This window comes from Lycorma delicatula, chromosome 6, assembly GCF_047948215.1.
Source record: "Lycorma delicatula isolate Av1 chromosome 6, ASM4794821v1, whole genome shotgun sequence".
In the NCBI taxonomy this organism is placed as follows: domain Eukaryota; kingdom Metazoa; phylum Arthropoda; class Insecta; order Hemiptera; family Fulgoridae; genus Lycorma; species Lycorma delicatula.
In genome coordinates, this window is record NC_134460.1 from 145,035,589 (window position 1) to 145,060,021 (window position 24,433).

At 34.0% G+C, this 24,433-nt stretch overlaps 1 protein-coding gene across 1 annotated transcript in view; it reads right to left on the reverse strand.

Moving 5' to 3' along the window:
• LOC142327015 (sodium-coupled monocarboxylate transporter 1-like) overlaps positions 1-24,433 on the reverse strand; it is a 93,362-nt gene that overhangs the window by 37,281 nt on the left and 31,648 nt on the right. Inside the window, exons 6-7 of the mRNA XM_075369771.1 lie at positions 19,451-19,518; positions 7,843-7,997 (exon numbers count right to left, since the gene is read on the reverse strand). Coding sequence (XP_075225886.1) covers positions 7,843-7,997; positions 19,451-19,518 — 223 coding nt within the window. The remainder of the gene's footprint in view (positions 1-7,842; positions 7,998-19,450; positions 19,519-24,433) is intronic.

Here is a 24,433-nt window from a genome sequence, read left to right on the forward strand (position 1 = left end):
ACGTTAACTGTCACACAAAAATATATTTTCAAAAACCTTCCAATTTTTACTTATTTATTTATTAATACATATTACCACAACTATAGATATCAATTAAGGTGAGAAATTAATTTTGTTGTGAATAAAACGCGATCAGAATTTGAACCATCTATTTGTCATGAATTAATTTGTTCTGGAAATGCTGATTTAATTGGATAATGCATGTAAAATAATAATAGTTGGATTTATAGAGAGCGTTCGGAAAGTTTCTATGAACTGGAATTATCGAAGTGTATTAACGAAACTTTCTTAATTATTACAATGTTTTTTATTTCATTATTTTATAGAAACGGATATTACAATAATTTGAATAGTTTATAAAAGATGTTGAAAATGACCTCCTTCAATATCAATACAACGCTGCAAATATTTCAATTTTTTTTCAAACACTTTAACCAGCTGATGTATTGGAACGTCTCGTACGTATGCCTATATTGGGTTTTTAGTTCGTCAGTCATGCGTGGTCTGTTGCGATACACTGCTTGTTTCGGTATCCCCGCATAGAAAGAAATCTGCGGAAGTCAGATCGGGCGATCGTGCAGGCCACAAATCCACCGAAATGGTTCGTTCACCAAAGATATTTCGTAAAAAAGTAATTGACCTATTGGTTGTGTGAGCTGTGGTGCCATCTTGTTGAAACCAACCATGAACTTCTGTTAACTGACTAATGAAGTTTGCTAAAAACAGTTGAATTATTAATTGTATTTCGATCATAGTCGTGTATTTTGTGAATTAATATACCCTCCCAGATAAAACTACGCTTCATTTGTAAAAAAATGCCTCAAAAACATAATTTTGAGGATACCTACGGAAGTTTGGCCAATAAAACGTTTAAACCCATTGACAATAATATAGTCTTTTGGCGTGATCTGTGGGTTTCAGTTCTTAAAAATACATTACTTTGTAGGGGGAAAGTTCCAGTTCTTTTCTTACAGCCTTATTTGCGGTAGCAAGTCTGATATCTTGCTGCTGTGCTAATTTACCCACTGACTTTGATGGACTTCCGGTAATAGCATCAAGTATCAAGCAGCTTCTGTTCGTTTAGTTTGGGTAGTTTTCCAATTCATCACCGTCTTCAACAGAGCCTATTGCCCAAAATTTTTCGATAAGAGTCCGAACTGCATTGCGATGAAGAACAGGAGTATTTGGAAGCTTTACAGAAAACTTGCGCTTCACTAAATCTGTATACTTGTCACTTTCACGAAAGACGTAATCAACGAGAAAATGTGCTCCTCTACCGAAAGAAGTTAAATTTCGAGAAATTACGTTTCTTACAGCTATTGATTCCGATAAATGAAACAACACAAAACGAAGCACGTTTAATCACAACCAAACTATGATATCTTGATCTATTACTGAGCAACGCCCAACGAACCAACAAGGCAACCAACCTAACCCCGAAAGAACAGAATGCACAGTGACTTTCCAAACGCCCTGTAAATAAAGTAATGAGACTAGTTTTTTTTTTGGCGGCCAAATTGGCAACACTGTAAAGTTACTAGTCAACATATGGCTATATGAACAGCTGATGTATATTAGGTACTAATATTTTTAGTCTACTGTTGTGAGAGTAAACACGTAAGAGTAAACAAACTTTTCGTGAAACGAGTTTTTGTTGTGCGTTAAAAAAATGAGTGATACTAATTATGAGCAACGTTGTGCAATCAATTTCCGTGTTAAACTCGATTAGAATACTACTGAAACTTTTTCAAAATTGAAAAGGGCGTAAGGAAATGAAGCTTTGCCACGAGCCCAAGTTTTTAGGTGGTTTAAAGCATTTTCAGATAGCCGGGAATCAGTTGCGAACTATCCACGCTCTGAAAAACCGTTAACGTCAAAAGTTGACGACAATATTGAATGAATCAGAAACTTGATACGGTGCGACCGTCGATTAACTATCAGAGTGGTTGCAGAACAATTGAATTTGAACCACACCACAGTCCATCAAATTTTTACAAATGAATTGAACATGAAAAAAGTTTGTGAAAAATTGGTCCCAAAAAACCAAACTGTTGTACAGAAAAACAACAGGGTGGAAGTGTGCCTCGATCTTCATCCTGATTTTCTAAAAAATATGTTATTACTGGTGATGAATCTTGGATACGAGTATTTGAGTACGATCCAGAAACAAAACGCCAGAGCAAGGAGTGGTACACTTGAAACTCACCACGTCCTAAAAAAGTAAAAATGAGCAAATCAAAACCATGCTAATTTGTTTATTCTATAGTAATGGCATTGTCCATAAGTAGTTTTTGCGTACAGGACAGACTATAAATCAATATGTTTACCGAGAAATTCTTGAAAGACTGCGGAAAAGAGTTGCCCGCGTGAGACCAGCCATTAATGACAACTGGATGCTGCATCATGACAATGAATCTTGTCGCACTCCACTCTTGATTAATGAGTTTTTGGCAAAGAAAAACATCCCTACAGTTCCTCAACCACCTTATTCACCTGACTTGAGCCCCTGTGACGTTTTCCTGTTTCCGACTTTAAAAAACACTCAAAGGACACTATTACGGAACAGTAGAAAACATAAAAATATGTAATCGAACATCTGAAGGATATTCCGGTTTCTGAGTTCCAACACTGCTATGAAGAGTGGGAAAACCATTTGAAGCGTTGTGTGGCTTCCCAAGGGAACTATTTTGAAGGTGATAGGAGTCCATGTATAATTGGATGATAAATAAAAGGTTTTTCTGAACCAGTCTCATTACTTTATTTACTCGTATATACATACATACCTGTCGCGGGTACGCCCTCGCTACATGATTATTTGCGTTTTCTATCGCGGTCAGGGGATGTTTAGCCGGTCATGGATCGCTTCGCTTACCCCTCACATCTAGCAAGGGGCTCTGCTTCCTGGACTCATTGTGTTCATTAAAGTCACGCTTGTAAGAATAATAATGAAAAGTAAAAATTAAAACCTGTTTAATTTATAGAAACTATCAGTGTATTGTAATTTCTTTAGAAAAAAAACCGGACAGAACCCGAAACTTTGTGATCTGAAAAATGCACGTTATGTATTTTGACTGGTTTTTTGTTACTCGATAAACACCACTAGAATGTGATCGTACTTCGTTAAACATCTTTTTAATTTTTTAATTCGTTTTATTTTGTGTTTTTTTTGGTCAAGTAACCGAAGGAAGATGCATTCAGTCGCGTTTCACGTACTCTAACAGTGGCATTGGCTGTGTTGGTTGAGCCGCGGCGACATTCACCATCGCACCCCAAACCTTTTCAGATCAGGAAGCCAGTAAAATGGCTCTGTGCGGTGACAGTTTTAAAACGCTGTTACAAAATCATTTTATGTGAGATCTAAGTCGGTTATTTTTTTTTTTATATTCACAAAGGAATCAGTTTTATTATACAATTTGAACTATGGTTATACGAAGTAAAATGTTTTATTTGGATAAGAAAGAATATGACCATTTTTTTCTCAGAAATGTGCTTGTGTGTGTGTGTGACTAGTGTATTATAATTAACCCACCGGGTTGGTCTAGTGGTTAACGCATCTTCCCAAAATCAGCTGATTTGGAAGTCGAAAGTTACAGCGTTCAAGTCCTAGTAAAGCCAGATATTTTTACATGGATTTGAATACTAGATCGTGGATACCGGTGTTCTTTGGTGGTTGGGTTTCAATTAACCACACATCTCAGGAACGGTCGAACTGAGAATGTACAAGACTACACTTCATTTACACTCATACATATCATCCTCATTCATCCTCTGAAGAATTATCTAAACGGTAGTTACCGGAGGCTAAACAGGAAAAAGAAGAAGTGTATTATAATTGCTATGAGGGTACGGATTTATTTATTATTTACAAAAATAGCTTATTATATTAGCAACATAACGATGTATTGAAACGCATAATAAATTATGTTATACGGCACACACACAAAAAAAAAGGAATTTGTGGTCATAAATACGTCACTTTTATTTGAGGCCTAATAAATCTTTTCTGACAAAAGATATCGGCATCAATGAAACACATACCGATTCGTAATGAATAACAGTATACAGTAAAAATGGGTTTTTGTCAATCTGGATATCCTTTTAAGTGGTGGGGATTTTTATAAAACGTAGTTTCGAAGCATATGTTACTTTATTGTGTGAGAAGAGTGCACGCAAATGTATTACATCCGTACAACTGCAGTAAGTAACTTATTATCGCATACCGTCGTTCTGTTGGTAATATATTATTTCATTATTTTTTTCAAAATTACATCGGTTTTTTTTTATTCAGTGCGATTTTTTTCACATATTGGGCGTTTTTTTTAAATTTGTGATATTTTTTTTTTATTAGCCATAATTTTTTTTTTATCGAGACAATGAATGACGAACAGATTAGGTTTGCTCTTGACGAAGGACTTTCAGATTATGACGAAAATGACAGTGACGACCTTGAGGGCTTGGACGACATCAAAAATACTGAAATTAGGGGTATCGATTTTTCGGAACCGCATCTTCTGAATTTTAGTACCGACGATGGTGATCCAGGTCATTCGAGTAGTGAAACTGACACGGAACAGAAAATAAATGTAGCCGGTTCAGTTCTACATCCACATGCTGAAGGAAACGGTAATATATTTCATGAAATCCATTATCGTTCTCCAGTGCAGTTGGATGTTGAAATGCAACCAGCTGTTGAGTTTCCTCTCCAAGATGAGGAACTTGACACGGCGGAGTTACAAGAAAATCCAACTGACCGGGCCCAAAATGACGAAACAGTTACACATGACGAAGGTTACGAGTTGGAAGGTCGTCTGCCGGTTCTTGGAAATCCCTGGTTAGTTTGTACTGATAGGTGTAAATATGACACACTAAACAGTTTGCCTTTTACGGGTCCGGAACCAGGTGCATTTGTAAACAATCCCGACCTTTTGGCTAAATCCGCTCCTCATAAGAGAGGTCGGCCTAAGAAGCGTCGTAGGAATTTACAGAATGTGCCTGAATATATTCCTGATCCCCGTATTCATGGGCAGACGCCGTTTGCCGTATTTATGTTGTTTTTTGGGGCTATCCTTGAAAAAGTAACATCAGAAACTAATTGTATTTTCAAAGCCGTAAACCTGATAGACCATTACCTAAGGACAGAATTCAAGGTGACGTTAGTCTTGACCAAATGAAACGTTTCTTTGCAATCATCCTGGAAATGGGTCATACTGTAAGACCCAGTATTCTTGTAAAGTGTGTCGACTGACGAGGTTTCCCATATCGCTTGGTTTGGGAATACATTACCGAGAACTGTCTTTCTTCATATTTTGAAGTATTTACACTTCGCTAACCAGGCTCCACCGATAGAATCAGAAATGCAAACTGGTAACTATGACCGTCTCTGGAGAGTACGCGAAATATTTGAAATTGCACGTCAGAAATCTCATGAACTCTGTAATCCACGACAACAAATCGTAGTTGATGAGGTTTTATGCGCCTACAAGGGTAGAGTCTTGTTTCGGCAGTATATACCTAGTAAACGAAAGCGCTTTGGGATAAAGGTTTACAGACTTTGCGATAATTCTGGGTACACATTCGATATGAGTGTATATCTCGGGAGACAACGAGAGGAACTAAATGTAAACGAAACGATTACTGAACGTACAGTTATCAATCTAATTGCAGGTTATGAAAATTGTGGATATCATTTGTATATGGACAATTTAGTTTCATCCCTGCAATAATATCGACGACTGAAAGATGTGGGAATTCTAGCTTGTGGAACAGCTCGATCCAATCGTGCTGGAATGCCAGCTGAATTCACACGAAACATACGTAAACAATTAGGTTTGACCAGACACCGGTTAGCCTGTCGTACGACACTGGATGGAATATCTTGTATTCTATTCAATGACAAGCGAATGGTAACACTTCTGTCTTCTATTCATGGGCCTGCTGAAGAGGGTAAATACAGTGTAACAATTCGCGGTACAGAAAATGTCGTGAGACCTGTAATGATTGTAGACTACAATAATTACATGGGGGCTGTTGATCTCTCTGATCGTCTGTCTTCAAGCTATTACTTACATAGGCTCATGACAAAATGGACTTTTTTTCCACATTTTTGATATGCTTATACTTATAAGTCAATGCTTATACGGCTTACAAGTCAGTCAATAAGATGGAGAAGAACCAATCCTTCAGATGGTTTCGAAATGAGGTTTTGAAAGGGCTTGTTTCATCATAGTTTGCCGAACTTTCAACCGATTGGCTTGAAAGTATTTTTTTTTTTAAATCAGCAAACTATGTTTCATAAACACAAAAAAAAAATTTCGCTAATAAAAAACGCGGTAGAAATGAGCAAAAAAATTCTGCAATTAAATTATCGTAATTTTTGTACGGTTTCAATTTTTTTATTGTTACAGGCATAAAAAATATCCAATCGTAAGGTTTTGTTTTGTCAGAATCTGTTAAATCTCGTTAATATACTGTAATTTTTTGAAATTTTTTTCACAAGAGGGTAGCATAAGACTATGAAGGGAGGCAATCAGGTACCAACATATTTTTGCGGAGCGCTAAGAAGCGTGGAGCATTGTGATGGGAAAAGGTTAAAAAGTCGAAAGTAGAAAATACCCTAAAAAGGTTTTTAGATCTTTATTCTATCTGAAGAGTATTTGCATGCCCCAATCTAGTGAATATATTGTTTAATATATTCGGAAATGGGGACAATTTACAATTATTTGTCTTTCTTCAACCTTTACAAGGTTGAATTTTGAAAAATCTAATTGGTTTTTAGATATTTACATGAAAATTACACACACCAAATAACAAGTTGAAATCTTCATCTTCTACCAAGATATTAAAGAAATAGTTGGGTTTTAAAAAAAAATAAAACCCATTATGGAAAAATAATTAAATAGTTTTTATTAATTGTGATGTGCATAATATGCAAAAACATGCATAATATGCTGAAAGTTCAATTTCAGCAAATCTGTTTTGCTGAAATGGCTGCATCATACCAGAAGCCTATTGCAAAAAATGAACAAGTTAAAAATAAATATATTAGACAGGGTATACAGATCATACCACAAAATATTTTATAATTTCTTTGGTAGATGCCAAGGGTGAGTGATGATACAGGAAACTCGAAGTATTGATTTGTATGATAATGTTAGACATTATAGATTTCAGAGTGATTTTATTTATTTCTATTTTCACAGAATGTGAAGTGTTTTATTTTTGTAAAGCCTGACTATGAGATAAGTTATGTTTAATTAATTTACTATGTTTTATCAATGGATTGCATAATAACAGAATGAAGACTTCTTGAAAAGGGACTAAATTTATCATATAATTTATTATACATGTATTATAAAATTCATCTATTATAAAGTAATAAGTATGTCTAATTCTAATTGAAGTATGAAGGCATTTAATGTTTAATTTTTAAATTTAATTAATTCTATAATAATTAATATTTTAACATTTTATTACCATTTTACTTTAAAATTATTGCATACTACATTTATTACATTGTACACAATTATGGTGCTATAAATTAGAACAATGTATAATATTGAAAAAAATTATGGAACCACATATGTTAAATGTAGGGTAAAATGTTAGATATAGCAGGATCTTTTGGCCCACTAGTAAGCTTCAGATTTTGTGGCACCATCTATAGCTACTAATAATAATTATTCAACAGTCATAATGAACATCTAGTTTTAGATTTTTATTTTGTGATTGATTTCTTATAATTACTTTCTCACAATTTTAGTTTCATTAACCATCTACCACTGTTCTTTTTCTATATTTAGGTTACTAAAAGCATAAATTATATATTGTAATGATAAAACATACTTGAAAATTTCAAGACGATGCCCTTCACTATTTATTCTATATATATTAGCAGGACCTCCTGCTGTAACACAGCCAATAACTAATATTATAAGCAATGAAAAAAATGTACACACACTTTGTAATGTATCGGACCAAACCACTCCTTTCAATCCTCCCTGAAACAATCAATATAGATTTTTAAAAACTGATTCCCCAAAAATAAGATTGATCAAATATTTAAAAATTTATAAAACAGTTAAAATAAATTTATTCCAAGGTCCTAAATGAAAGGTAATCTTCATTTTTTAAAATTAAATTGAGATCCATTATTCAAGTTAAATTTAAATAGTTGCAACAACTGTACAGGTAAATATTACTTACTCTAAAATAATAATCATCACTAATGTCCGTATCATAAACCAACATATATTTTATTAACTTTAAATTGAATTTATTATCACATCTTTTTTTACAGTTGTATAAGAGGGTTAGCTGAAATGTAAAACATAGTCGATCATAACTTGCAAATGAAAAGAAATAGTCAAATGAAATAAAAATGATATAAAAATGCATTTTATTTCCTATAAAAACTTACATATAGAACATATATAAATACTTACAGAACATTACATGTTCATATTTATAAAACATTACATATCATTTTCCACATAATCACCATTTAAGTTATACGTTTCTCAAAATAGTGAACCAATTTTCTCATTTTTCAGTGAAGAATGCTAGCAGTCATTCCTTCATCCACGAGTCACTTCACCATAATCTCACTGTGTCCTTCAATTGATCATCTGTGGCGAAATGAATACCTTAATATCCCTCTTTAATTGCTGAAAGAAGTGAAAATCCCAGTTCACCAAAGTTGGCAAGTATGAATGGTAGGGATAGGTTCAAAGTTCACAAGAACCTCAGAAGTTGTACAAGATCTGTGTGGTTGAGCATTATTGTATTGCCAAACTATCAACCCTGTGGATTGTCAAATACTGCACACATGTACACATGTCTCCTACTATTGCCTGTCTCTCTGTATTACACAGTCTTGACAGCCGACTTAGCTTATGGGTGATCATCAGTCACATGTTTGAAATTCCAGAAAACTGTCAACAGAATGTTTTTGATGTTTTGACTTTTTTATAATGGTTTAACCATAAAGCCAATGTTTCATGCTCTGCCATTTCCTTTTGAATCATAACAATTGTAAATGAAGTAATCTTCCTCATCATGACAACTTTCTGCTGTTCATAACATTCCTTTCATTATAGTTTAATCTTTTCTGTGAGTTTGAGTGACACACAACTTTCTGCTGTTCATAACATTCCTTTCATTATAGTTTAATCTTTTCTGTGAGTTTGAGTGACACCCACTGCCAACAAACTTTACAGTAGCACAGTACAGTAACAATTAATGGCAGCTGCAATAGTGTGTTCTACTCTTTCTTCTGATATGCCTATCTCAGCAGCAATACATGTTGCGTGATGTGGCGGTCATTTTGAATCAATTCATTCACCTCATGTTGGTGCTTCTCTTCGGTCAACCGGACCAGTTTCTGTAAAGCGAATATTGAAGGTACATCTTCAATATTCACTTTATCAACATCTGATGCATGAAATTTTATAGCTCACCTATTCACAATACTTTGATCAACAGACATTAGAAATTGATGATGCTTACTAGCATTCACTTTAACCACTGTTAAAATTCAATCACTACACTTTGTTTTATACACATTGACATAGTGCAGGTGTACTGAGTGTATAACACTGGCAACTGACATGGATCAGTGGACACTGCAAGGACACGGATGCAATGAGTTTTGGAATGTTAATAGTTGAAGAATGGAATTAAAAAATAGCAGCTCTTGTCGCTTTGCACGACATTTTTTCTCCTGTTATGTTCCAGTCTATATTACTTTTCAGCCGCTCCTCATACATTAATCATAAAATATTAATTGTAAAAATTTAAAAAAAAATTTGTCATTTTAGTTAAATTTGGAAAAAGTGCAAACAATAAAGATGCACTTAAAGGCATTGTTAAAAAAGAAATACTGTTTAAAATTTCCTATGTCATTTTAATCAAGGCATGGTAGACAGAATCAGAACATACAAGGACTACAAATAAAGTAATGAGACTGGTTCAGAAAAACCTTTTATTTATCATCCAATTATACATGGACTCCTATCACCTTCAAAATAGTTCTCTTGGGAAGCCACACAACGCTTCAAATGGTTTTCCCACACTTCATAGTAGTGTTGGAACTCAGAAACCAGAATATACTTCAGATGGTCCGTTACATCTTTTTAAATGTTTTCTACTGTTCCAAAATGGTGTGCTTTGAGGCGTTTTTTTAAAGTCAGAAAGAATAAAAAGTCATAGGGACTCAGGTGAATAAGGTTGTTGAGGAACTACAGAAATGCTTTTCTTTGCCAAAAACTAATTAATTGAAAGTGCAGTGTGACAAGGTGCATTGCCATGATGCAGCATCCAGTTGTCTTTGATGGCTGATCACACGAGCAACTCTTTTCTGCAGTCTTTCAAGAATTTCTCAGTAAACATATTGATTTACAGTCTGTCCTGTAGGCAACCCACCTGGTTAGTCTAGTGGTGAGCATGGCTTCCCAAATCAGCTGATTTGGAAGTCGAGAGTTCCAGCGTTCAAGTCCTAGTAAAATCAGTTATTTTTACACGGATTTGAATACTAGATAGTGGAAACTGGTGTTCTTTCGTGGTTGGGCTTCAATTAACCACACATCTCAGGAATGGTCGAATTGAGACTGTACAAGACTAAAGTTCATTTGCACTCATACATATCATCCTCATTCATCCACAAGTATTATCTGAATGTTAATTACTGCAGGCTAAACAGGAAAAAAGAAAGTCTGTCCTGTAGGCAAAAACTCCTAATGAACAATTCCATTACTATCAAAGAAACAAATTAGTATGGTTTTGATTTGATTCATGATGCTGCATCATGACAATGCACCTTGTTGTACCTGCACTCTCAGTTAATGAGTTTATGGCAACAAAAAACATTCCTATAAGTTCCTCAATCACCTTATTCACCTGACTTGAGTCCCTGGGACCTTCTCATGTTCCCAACTTAAAAAACCACCTCAAAGGACACTTATAGAACAGTAGAAAACATTTTTAAAAAATGTAACCGACCATCTGAAAGATATTCCAGTTTCTGAGTTCCAACACTGCTATGATGAGTGGGAAAACTGTTTGAAATATTGCGTGGGTTCCCAAGGGAACTATTTTGAAGGTGATAGAGTCCATGTATAATTGGGTTGTAAATAAAAAGTTTTTCTGAACCAATCTCATTACTTTATTTACAGACCTCATACAGCAAAACAAAAATATCCCAAAAATAAGATTTAATATAGAAAAAGATTAGGTATCATTGACTTTTTTGTTTAATATATTTAGATTTACTCACTAATTAATATTCTGGAAAGTTTAAAAATGGTTGGTCCAAAAATAGTGGGGAGGTATAAAAAGAAGGGGTAAGTGAGATGTTTTGCTAATATCTCAATAACCAATGGAAAAAAGAGAATACTATAGAATAAAGTGAATGTGTAACGTGCAGCATATAAAATTTATTGCTGAACATCATTTCATTTTGAATTAAGCTGAAAATTATTTAGTACCTAATATACATGTTTTCCATCACTGACTACCACGAATAACACATAGGTTTTATTTTCAATTTTGCTCTTCTTTCATATGGAAATCAAAAACAATTCTGAAAAATTTTGGTAATTTTTGTAAAGTTCAAAAAATTTTAATACCTTAGCATTAAAAATAGTAAGGCATGAATTGTAAGATTATAAATACAATAATGGCTATTAATCTATTTTAAATACACATTCTACAATCTATTGATTACATAGCAGTTTAAAAATTATTTTTAAAGCTTATTATAAAGTTTGTGAAAAAACTTTCTTCATATTTTAACGCAATAGTAAAACAAGTTTTTTTTATATTTCAAATTAAGTTTATTAAATCAAATATGTGCTGTTTTGATGGTCTAACTTTTTCTATTTTGGAGATAAAGATTATAATCCTATCTTTGTAGAACTTCTGTGTTTTCTGAACAGAAACTTACAATAAGTGATTTTCACAGGCCTCTTTTGAAGCCAGTTTTGTACCGTTAGGAGAGTTCTGTAGTCTCTCTTAAATACATATTAGCCTGGCAGTCCAAGATCAAGACTATGCTGTGGATACATAAAAACTTCCCTGTAAAGCTCTCTCAATTTTTAAAATAGTCACCAAAGATGTGTGGCGTCTGGTGTTGTCATGGAAGATGACACCTTTCCTGTTAATTAATTTTGATTGCTTTATCTCGATCGCTTGGCAAGATCTTCCATCTTTCCTATTCTTGATAACGGAATTTACAGTCAATCCTTCTAGCAGCAGCAATTCATACTGATCAATTCCTTTCTGATCCATCACACACAAGCTATCAGTTTTCTTTGCTAGAGTTTGCAGAGCGTCATTCTGTTTTGATCACGATCTTTTCTGCACATTACTGTTGTATATGATTCATTTTCCATTGTTCTCTTATGACCTGTTTCAGTAATGATATAAATTCATTTGTTGTAGCAACAATTTGCAGATGAGAATTAGATCCATTAAATTTTTGTTTGTTAAATCATATGACAACCAAAAATGAGTTTTCTTTCTGTACCAAGCGTTTTTTAAACAATGAAAAAAACTATTTTAATGCCAAAAATTAGTTCTTTTCTGATATCACGACTTCAGCACATTAGTAGTTCAAATAGCAAAAAAGACCAAATACTTTGGTCTCTTTTCATGTATTTGCATTGTATAGTCTTTTTCAGTGTTATTTTTGAACTTGTGGTCGAGTGTGTACCTTCCCCATTTTCACAATCTTGCTGTCTGATAACTGTTACAATGATTTTGAGCCTTTATTGTTTAGACGATTCATCTCCATTTCAGGGTTTTAGAGTGATATGGCGCATGATTTGTTCGAGTATCCACCTGATCGCGGCGAAAAGAGTGGCAACGACTTCTGGTCATTAGTCCTTGTTAAGAGCAAAGGGGTATTTATTCTTAGTCCTACTCGCACTCTTTTAGAGCGGGGACCGTAATCTGTAACTGTGTGTTGATCTTTGATTTCACGAATTTCATTCAGTAGCGGCGAAGAGTTGCATGGTAACAGGAAAATACAGAAGGTCTCCAGCTGCCCGTAGCTCGCTGCGGGTAGTCCGCCACGCTTGTGGGCTTGTGCCCAACATTTCTGAATAGAAGGACTAACATTTTGTCCATATACTGTCAGGTCAGGGAATCTCCAACCAAGAACGATTTTAGAGAGGTAGGTAAAAGGCCTGGCTGGAGGAGGGGGACAGAACTTTTTCCTTCGACCTCCTAAAATACTGGTTCAGACAATAATAGTTTGGAAATGAATGTAGGAGTGACTACCTGGGAGGGTATGAGCCCACACTTGAAGAGTTTTCACAAGCCGGGGGCAGGCCTGGCAGCTCTGTCCTATTGACCCATGGTGTTTTGGCAGAACTAGATGGCTTGTTTTCTATTAAACAAGCCAAGAGTACCTGTACAGCTACCAATGGGAAATTATTGCCTCGTCTAGAATTCTTCCGAACAGCTTTCACAGCTCTCGTGGAGGGTTTCGAAAATCTTGCCTCAAAATCTAAGGAAGTAACTGTAGTTCAGAAATCGGCCCCACCCCGATGCAACCGTGTAGGTATGCTGAGGTGGAAGGGGCAGACGTGAAACCAGCCCTCTAAGAAACTTGAGGTTGTGTTTGTCAACAAAGTGGAGGGCGGCTCGACTGTGTCCAGCAGTTAGCTGAAAAAAGGTTCTCCAGGTAGCCCTTCGGAGTGACCGGAAGGATCTTAAATTCAGAAACATCAATGAGATCAATAAGGGATAAGTTGTAGTAGCAGATGATAAAGAGACCATTCAGGCAATTAGAGAATCCACTGCGTTAAGCAACTGAATGTAAATGTAGACCCGAAGAGAGAGCGTAGGTCCCGCATTATAGTCTATGATATTGGCCGTAGCCTTACCGATGAGGAAGTCTTGTCCCTCATTAGGGAGCAGAATACTGATTTGGATGAAGCCGCCTTCCGGCGGGACTACAGGCTGGTCTTTAAAACGGGTAGGCGTGATACTCAGAAATATCACGGAGTTTTTGAAGTGGGTTCTGGTCTCTTTCAAAAATTTACGTCTGCAGGCAGACTGTTTATCGATTTCGGGTCCTGCAGAGTAAAAGAGTTCGTGGATGTCCAAAAGTTTTTCAGATGCTGCAGATACGGTCACAGGGATAAATTTTGTAAGTTTGCCTTGGTGTGTGCGCATTGTAGTGAGGAAGGCCACAAGCGTGATAATTGTTATAGATCCGAAGCATAGGTCTGGCCTGTGTTAACTGTAAAAGATTACATAAGAATCATGAGCACCCAGTTGTTAAGGAGTGTGGCTGCTATATAAGAGCCGTAGAGTTGTACTTTAATTCCTTAGATGGTTAGGTTCGGTCAACTTAATGCCCAGGGTGCTTATGTAGTCCAGGTTGAGTTAGGTGAGATTGTAGAGCGACGGAGCCTCGGAGGTACTTTCGAAGCACTAGGTTCTCCAAGCGTAATTCCTGGCGTTGTTTCGTTCAGGAACAAGGGAATAGAAATCCTTGGGGCGTTTTATATAATGTCCTTGGGCATAAACGCAGGAAAGATGTCGTCAGCTTTGTCGACCCGCGAGGGTGTGGTAGTTGATAAGGACCGTGTCCTTAATATTTTGCTGAATAAGATCATACCACCGGCGTGTCAGACGGGAAGTCGCGGCTTTCGAGACCGACTTACAATCTTCTGAGATCACTGAGGCAGAGTTGCGTCAGGTGATCTGCAGTATGGCACGGCCCAAGGCCTCCGGATATGATTGTATCACAGTGAAGCTCCTCGTCCGAGCGCTCTCAGTAGTACTTGGTCCTCTAAATGGAATTTATAAGTGGTTGCTCTTCGCCGGCCACTTTCCGGCGTGTTGGAAGCGTGGAGACTTGGTATTGTTGTTCAAAGGTTGCGATAAAAATCCTACTGTTACTTCTTCTTACCGTCCACTAACGCTCTTGCCTGTGATTGTTAAGGTTTTTGAAAAGGTACTAAATTTTTGTATTAATGTTAGATTGGTCACTGTTCATTTGCTAATGGACAACCAGTATAGTTTCCGACCGGGCAAGAGCACTGAGGATGCCATACAATAGGTGATGGATATAGCTTCCTCTCGTTCATGTGAATATGTACTGGGAATTTTGCTGAACATATCCGAGGCATTTAATAACTTATGGTGGCCCTCTGCCCTATTTTAGATGCAGAAGCATAAATGTACACGAAATGAATTAGAAGTACTCTCAAGTTATTTCAGCCATCGGACTGTTTCCCTGCGTGATGGCAGCTTTGAGGTACGTAAAACCCTAACTAAAGGATGCCCTCAGGACAGTGTTCTGAGTCCCCTTCTTTGGATAATAAATTCGATTTCATATTGCGTTTGAGGTTGCCATGTGGTTGTCCTGTCATCGCTTAAGCTGACGACGAGCTGCCGCTGATTGAAGGGGATTCGCGTAACGAAGTAGAGTTCCGAACTGCTCATGCTTGTGAGATACTCCGGCTGTGGAGTCTCCAACATAAAATGATTTTCAGCCCAGAGAAAACCACAATGATGTTGCTTAATGATTGGCTGCTTCCCGACGAATCCGGGTTCGGATGGTTGATTTACCCATTCGGTACGTTACGGCTGAAAAGTACCTGGTTGTTATCCTTGATGAGAATTTTCGGTTCAAGGAACATTTACAACATGTAGCAAAAAAGTCCTCTGATGCTTTTTATGGAAACTGCTTTTTATTTCATCCCGATTGGGGGTTGAATTACCGTACCATGCGTATCCTTTACAAAGGTGTAAGTGAGGCTATTACGCTATATGCTGCACCTGTCTGGGCTCACCACTTGGCTTTTAGGTATTACGCGGACATTTTTCTGCGGGCCCAGAGACTCTGCCGGCCCCAACATTAAAAATAGTTGTTACAGCTGGTTACCCGTCCTTCATACTGGTAAAAATGTATTTTACATGGTTCTTAGCGGCATAAGACAAACACCTCGAGGAGGATTTTAGATCAGTAACTGGAAACAGGTACTCCAGTCGTGTCGCACATACAGTAATAGTGGCAATGGCTGGATCGGTTGAGCTGCCGCGTCATACGCCATCGCACTTTTAAAGCTACTTTTCTCAATAACTTAAAGTGATATCGAAAAAGACAAACAGACTTGGTTTATAGAAAATTTAATTACAAATACTTCAAGTGGTCTCTAAATTTGATTTAATCCATGGTTTGGTCATAGTAAAGTTAAATATTGACAAGGAATATATTCTGCTTGGTACCATAAACCATTAAAACAGCCACCATCTTGAACTGTTAAACATTTCGTTGCGACAATAGTCCTATGTTCTTTCCAGTTATAAAACCGATGTTCATGCAACATTTTAGCTCAGTCGGTTGAGCAGTTTTTGCATGAAGAGTAACAAACTCACAGACACCATTACATTTATATATATAAGTTATATTACTGAGAATAGATAATGCATTACATTACGTAAGTCACGTGAGTTTCCAGGAAAACCCACCGTGTGAAAGAATGTAATGCAGCTGCAACCTTTCTTTCTTTATTTGTACTTTAATACTAATTACTTCTACAATGACTACCATACAGTAAAGTTCTATTTAGACTCTCATGGGGTAAAAAGGTCTCTGTACAAAACTCGTTCAATATACATCGTCCTACTATATAAAGTCATTTGCATGAACGAATGACGTTAACAATTACATATATACTAATTGTAATGAATTTAATTTTAAAAATAAAGTTCATGTTTTTTTAAAAATGGATCTCGTTGAGTTTTAAACTTATATATATATATATGTATAAAATAAATCATATATATAATCCAGCTTTGGCCAGATTTTCGATCACATAGTAAAACTTTGAAGTCCCAAAAAATAAAGAAGGCAATGGTACTCATACGTAACATATCGTTTTTTTTTTTTTAACTTTAATTTTCAAGATTGATAATCAAACTGTATGTAGTATTATTGCTGACAATAAGTAAATTATTTGAAAAGGTGGTCTCATAGTACCCAACCTTTTTCTCAATAGTACTTTTAACACTACATAATTTTGAACGTAAACATATCATTTGATCAAGGGGTCAAATGGAAAGAGTTTTTTTATTAATCTTTTTCGCAATTGCACTTCAAATATTGCATAATCAAGTCGTTCATATTTAAACCCTATGCCGTAATCGAAAAATATCTGTCAAAGCAAGGTTACGCAAGCCTTTGCTAGCTTTTTAATCCGTTGATTTCAACGGAAATATCCATTTTGACTAGTTTCGGCATGACGTCTTTTTTTTTTGTCTTCAGTCATTTGACTGGTTTGATGCAGCTCTCCAAGATTCCCTATCTAGTGCTAGTCGTTTCATTTCAGTATACCCTCTACATCCTACATCCCTAACAATTTGTTTTACATATTCCAAACGTGGCCTGCCTACACAATTTTTCCCTTCTACCTGTCCTTCCAAAATTAAAGCGACTATTCCAGGATGCCTTAGTATGTGGCCTATAAGTCTGTCTCTTCTTTTAGCTATATTTTTCCAAATGCTTCTTTCTTCATCTATTTGCCGCAATACCTCCTCATTTGTCACTTTATCCACCCATCTGATTTTTAACATTCTCCTATAGCACCAGATTTCAAAAGCTTCTAACCTTTTCTTCTCAGATACTCCCGATTGTCCAAGTTTCACTTCCATATAAAGCGACACTCCAAACATACACTTTCAAAAATCTTTTCCTGACATTTAAATTAATTTTTGATGTAAAAAACTTATATTTCTTACTGAAGGCTCGTTTAGCTTGTGCTATTCGGCATTTTATATCGCTCCTGCTTCGTCCATCTTTAGTAATTCTACTTCCCAAATAACAAAATTCTTCTACCTCCGTAATCTTTTCTCCTTCTTTTTTCACATTCAGTGGTCCATCTTTGTTATTTCTACTACATTTCATTACTTTTGTTTTGTTCTTGTTTATTTTCATGCGATAGTTCTTGCGTAGGACTTCATCTATGCCGTTCATTGTTTCTTCTAAATCCTTTTTATTCTCGGCTAGAATTACTATATCATCAGCAAATCGTAGCATCTTTATCTTTTCAGCTTGTACTGTTACTCCGAATCTAAATTGTTCTTTAACATCATTAACTGCTAGTTCCATGTAAAGATTAAAAAGTAACGGAGACAGGGAACACCCTTGTCGGACTTCCTTTCTTATTACGGCTTCTTTCTTATGTTCTTCAATTGCTACTGTTGCTGTTTGGTTCCTGTACATGTTAGCAATTGTTCTTCTATCTCTGTATTTGAACCCTATATTTTTTAAAATGCTGAACATTTTATTACAGTCTACGTTATCGAATGCCTTTTCTAGGTCTATAAACGCCAAGTATGTTGGTTTGTTTTTCTTTAATCTTCCTTCTACTATTAATCTGAGGCCTAAAATTGCTTCCCTTGTCCCTATACTTTTCCTGAAACCAAATTGGTCTTCTCCTAACACTTCCTCCACTCTCCTCTCAATTCTTCTGTATAGAATTCTAGTTAAGATTTTTGATGCATGACTAGTTAAACTAATTGTTCTGTATTCTTCACATTTATCTGCCCCTGCTTTCTTTGGTATCATTACTATAACACTTTTTTGGAAGTCTGACGGAAATTCCCCTTTTTCATAAATATTACACACCAGTTTGTATAATCTATCAATCGCTTCCTCACCTGCACTGCGCAGTAATTCTACAGGTATTCCGTCTATTCCAGGAGCCTTTCTGCCATTTACGTCTGTACGCGCGTATCTCGACATAACTCAAAAACGATTAGACGTAGGATGTTGAAATTTTTGATTTAGCACTGTTGTAACATCTAGTTGTGCACCTCCCCACCTCCTTTTGATTGCAATCGACTTGACCAGACATTTTCAAAAAATCACAAACTCCAAAACATTTGGATTTTGGACTTTTTCTTCACTGCAGTAATATGCCCTCATTGAGAGCTTTTCAACGATATGTCATAAGTGGTACAGCGTTAGTGGCTATAACTCTGACCTCAGTGGTCAAGAGTTATAGCCAAATAAAATTTTAATTAATGAAATATTTTGATCTTATAAGGGAAAGGCACATCGGTTCGAATTCGACTTATTACCTTTTTTTTAATTTTTTTTTATTTAAATATATTGATTTATTAATAATTATTAACTCGTGATTGTAAAAAAAAAATTACACTAAATAATAATACAAGAGTAACAATAAAAAAATATAAGTTATTAATGAAATAAAATATTATTTTCTTTTAAAAATGTATATGTGTAATTTAATAGGCATTCAATGAAGTCATGTGTGATCCACATCAGATTTTTTTAAAAGTGTTTTTTGCTAATTTGTTGAAACATATGGTTTTTGGTAAATAAATTACAAAAAAAAGAAAGCAGTAAATCTTTTTTCTTAAATATGTATATACTACTAACAATTCAATAATGGAAAAAGATTTATATAATTACCACAGATGTATAAAATATGCAGATCAAGCTGATAGATAGTGCGAATGTGTGTAAAGAAAATCCAGTTACTGAAATAAAATTAAAAATAAATTAATAAACATAAATATTCATAGCATAATATTTTTGTTTCAGAAATATTTACTAGCGATAAATTATTAAAAATAAAAATTACCAAAGGAGAATTATAGTTTTTGTTTAAGCCGTGATTAGAGATAAATACATGATACCAAACTACAAAAAGGGAATATATGTTTTCAAATTTATTATTTGAGACCTAAACTTTATATTTGAGATGAACTTTATATACATAAAAAGTTCATCATTTTATATATATATATAAAATTTGACTATTATCTTTTTTTTAATACTGTTAATAATTGTTCTGTTTATCCAAATTTTTAGTAAACAAGTAAATTCATAAATTAAATCAGTGTTAATTTCTACGTTATATTGTACTATAAGAAAAATAAAACATGATATTAGCACCATAAAGTAACATTACTGCCCAACCTCCTATGATTAAAATTCTGGCAAACATACATACAGTAAAATCTATTCTCCTGAATTATTTTCTGGACAGTTACAGTTTTGGCAGTTATTAGAGTAGGGTAGGGCATCTGAAATAAAAAATGTGTTGTAGAAATTAGTGTAATCATCAATAAAAAGCCAGCCAATTTTTAATGTTATTTTAATGTGGGCTGCAATGTTACATTATCAAGACGATATGATATTACACTGCAGTACTATTGGAACATCTTCAGACAGTTTGAGAAATCCTTATTTAATCTGGTGAGCCAGAACTGTAATCAATGCAGAATGATTGTACAGCAACCATTTCTCACTGATGATTTCCACATTTAATAGTATTTAGATCATTATATACGTTATACTCAAGTGCTTAATTATATTCACCATAGATTTGGCGTGATTTCTACTTCTCGAAATCAACATGACACCTTCATCACTAAATATGCCATATACAATATTGTTTACAAAGCAATAAGATCATTATAAATAGAGAAATATTATCAATAAATAACAATAACTCTTAAACATAAGCAGAAAATTGCATTTTCAAACACCAAGTCTCACACCCACTGATAGAAAACAAACAAAAATATTACAAAAAGCAAAGTAATTTTTATTATTATATCCTTGGATATGCTTCTGTATGTATTTTAGTGAGGAAGATAAGACAGTTGAAAAATTGCCAGTAACATTTTTGTTACTGATAATGTTTTTATTAATTCAACAGAACCCGATATCAACTAATCTAGAAGCCAGTACAATAATTGGTCTGAATGTTAATATTTTATCTGCTTTAATAGTCATGAATAAAAGTTTTTCGGACGATGGTCAGAAGAAAAATTCTAATTCTGTATTATTAAAAAGTTTTCAACTATCATCTTCCATTTTAAAGGAGTTTACTTTCAGTTTAAATCTTAATAAATATATTTTTACAGCTAAAACGTTGTTTAGTCAGCACTAATTTTTTTTAAATCATAATTTTGACAAATCTTTTTATTCCATACATCACCTGAAATAATTCTCATAAATTTTTCCAGTAAGAACTCAATACATTTAAACACAAAACAGACAAAGTTAATGTCGTTATGATGAATTGCGGTCTATCAATAAAAATTCTCTGTTTCACATCAGATTATAAAAATAACATTAGAAAAAAAAATATTTTAGTTTCAGAACATTAACATTAAAATTTTACTTTCACTTTAACTGGAGTTCTAAGAGTAAATGGGGATTTGGAATTGTGTATGTTCAATAATATTAGAATGTTTTTCAATGATGCTCAAAGCAGATAATTAATGCACTGTGTGTTTGTACTCTAACGGCAGGTTAAGAATTCATGCTTATTTAACAATACACAAAAGAAGCAATTATAATCTATGATTTCATCAAACACTTTTTCAATATCCCACAAAAAAATGGCCTTACTGATGTTCTATGCTTATTAAAGTTACTTTGTATTTAATTTTTTTAACTCTAACCAATATCACATGACCGGAATGACAGAACTGGTCATTACTTAATATACGTACACAATATTTTTCACAATAAAAATGTCCTCAAATTGGTAGGTAGCACTTCATTGTTCCTTCTCCACTGAGAAAATAAATGTTGCTTAACATAAAAAATATGACTTTTCTTTTAAAAATTAAATTTATTTCATTTAAAAATAAATTGAATCATTTCTAAAAACACAAAGATAACTTATAGAACATCTTTGTAAAAATATGTGTTTGTATGTAAGGGGATGTGCCTTCCCCTTGAAAGATCTAAATATTTCATTAATTAAAAATTTATTTGGCCATGACTCTGGAACCAATGAAAATAAGTACCACTTATGTATATCTTTAAAAAGTTCTCAATGAATACTTATAACTGCAGTTAAGTGAAAGTCCAAATTCCAAATTTTTAGGATTTTTTAGACAATTTTTGTTTAGTCAATTGGAATCAAAAGGAAAGGTGCACATCTAGATGTTACAATAGTCCTAAATCCAAAATTTCAATATCCTGCGGCTAATAGTTTTTGAATTACGCAAGATACATGCGTACATAAGTCACACCGAAACTAGTCAAAATGGAATCAGGATGGAAATGGTTATTTCCGTTGAAATCTGAAAGCAAACTTTTTTTTGTTTAACAATGAAATGCCAAAAAAATTAGATTCAGTAAATTCTATGATCTCAGAATGATCTGTACAAGGAAGCAAAAAAGGAGTTGTGTCATTATTATATTTTATTTATTATTAATAATATTTTTAATAAATGTTATAATCCTTTTCACATATCACTTAATACTGTTACTTTACAGTGAAAATATCAATATGTAACCTCTCTCCCTGATGTACTAGCAGAAAATATGTTCCTCTTAAAAATTAAAACATTCATTGCATCCATATGACAAATATCAACAAAAAATTCCTACTAAATAAAGCATATGGAAATTGAATGAAAACTGTTAATCTTGAAGGACATCAATTTTTTCTTTGCTGACAAAAAAAATAATAGTATAACTGGATAAAAAAAAAGTGTTAAATGTGATGTAGCCTTTCGAAATAGTGGCTGAAAACCGTAGTAGTTTCAATGATTTTGTTTATTAAGAGATGATCTTTAACTATTTTTTTTTCTATAAACAAGCAAATTAAAAATTTGAAGTTGTTTGCAGTTATTTTTAATTTTGCACAAAATTCTAAATGTTAACATTTTTAAAAGAAATCAATTTATTTTGTGAAGAATAAGGTTTGAATTTACATAAAATAGTAACAGACATCTTAAATAGAGGATTTCTACCTCTTTTTGAAATAGATCGGCATTTAAAGAGATAAGAGGGAAATAAAAAAGTGAAAACTAATTTGAAGAACAAAACAAATAACAAACAGTAAAATTTAGCAACCTCCACTTTAAAAATACTGAAAATTTTATGTGAGTAATTTACATATTTTATTATGACGTGATATATTTTACATTTTATTTTGATGTGATCGAATATCGACACCTCCCATTTTCTCGTTATATTTTTTTACAACACTGGGACAAGATAAATTAAGATAATGTTTTTCCTTTTTGTCCCATCGCCTAACTTCATGTTCCGGTGTTTTTCCATGAAATGTAGAGGCTAATGTGACAACTTTGGAATCCTTCCAACGAACTATACATACATTGTCATCTTGTCTACATATTTCTTCACAATCTCCATGTGCCATACTTTTCTCCGGCTTAAAATTGACATTTTTCACTCTGTTCACTTGAATAGTACCAGTTCTGTGTACACTTCATTTTCTTCGTCATTATTTGGTACATCTGGTATCTTCCAGCGTCGGTGTCTCCATCGGATACGGTCCTTGATACGATCACTTAATGGTCTGTCTGATTGTGGGGGCGATGGGCACCGATCCTCTTCATCTTCATCATCCAAGCTGGTGTCCAATAAAGGTGTCCTCTTCATCTGAATCGTCCAATAAAGCTAAGGATAGCATCATCATTCAGTGCATTCTCATTTAGATCTGTAATGAGAAATAATAACCATTTTGTTGTACATTATTTTCATATATACCTTTCTCAAATTAAAAAAAAAATTTTAACCAAAATATTATGAAAAAGCATAAAATTAATATCTGTAGTGCCAATTTAACTTCTGCAGGAAGATAAAATGAGTTGTCACAACAATGTTTACTAATATTCAGTACGATGTTAGCAGCAGTTAGTCCTAGACCTCACAAAAGTGAGATTAAAATTTTGGCCACTAAAAAAAAAATATTAAATATCTTCCTACATATGATCTAAATACAACATTGTGAAGATAATTCATTTCTGAACATTTTACATTACATAAAAGGTATGTTACAATTAAATTAAAAATAATATAACCATATTTACCTGCTCGTGATGTGGAAGCCACGTTTCTTACACTAACTGAATATTCAACGTAGTACAAAATAGTCTCAACAAATTGCAGCATTAGTAGGATCACAGAGATTATAGTTCAAAACCAGCAGAATATTGCTATTCAGGTCTAGTCACTTCCAATACATTCTGTAAATAATTAATTGCAGCTTGAAAAGAAACCGAACCCTCAAAAAAGTGAGGATAGGGTCCGAAAGGGCTAGAGACTTGCCTTTAGTGACTGATGCCATCATTGTACTTGTCTGGCATCAGCTGATTTATTTGTTGGTGTTTAAATAACAATAACATTAAAAATTATATGTTTTAAATCAAAATAAAACTATATTAAAGGTGATAAATAACTGATTTTTGTAAGTAATTTTTATTTTGTAAGATTTTTACAATTTTATTTTGGAAAAGTACATCTGTTATTTCTAACATGTGTTTTTGTTATTGTAATGTTAATGTATAGATTTTTGTTTTGTCAAATGATGCTAATGTATCTTATGAGTATGTTTATATATTTCATTTTATTTGGCCTAAGTTATCTTTTATGAATGTATTTGTATTAATGTTCAAT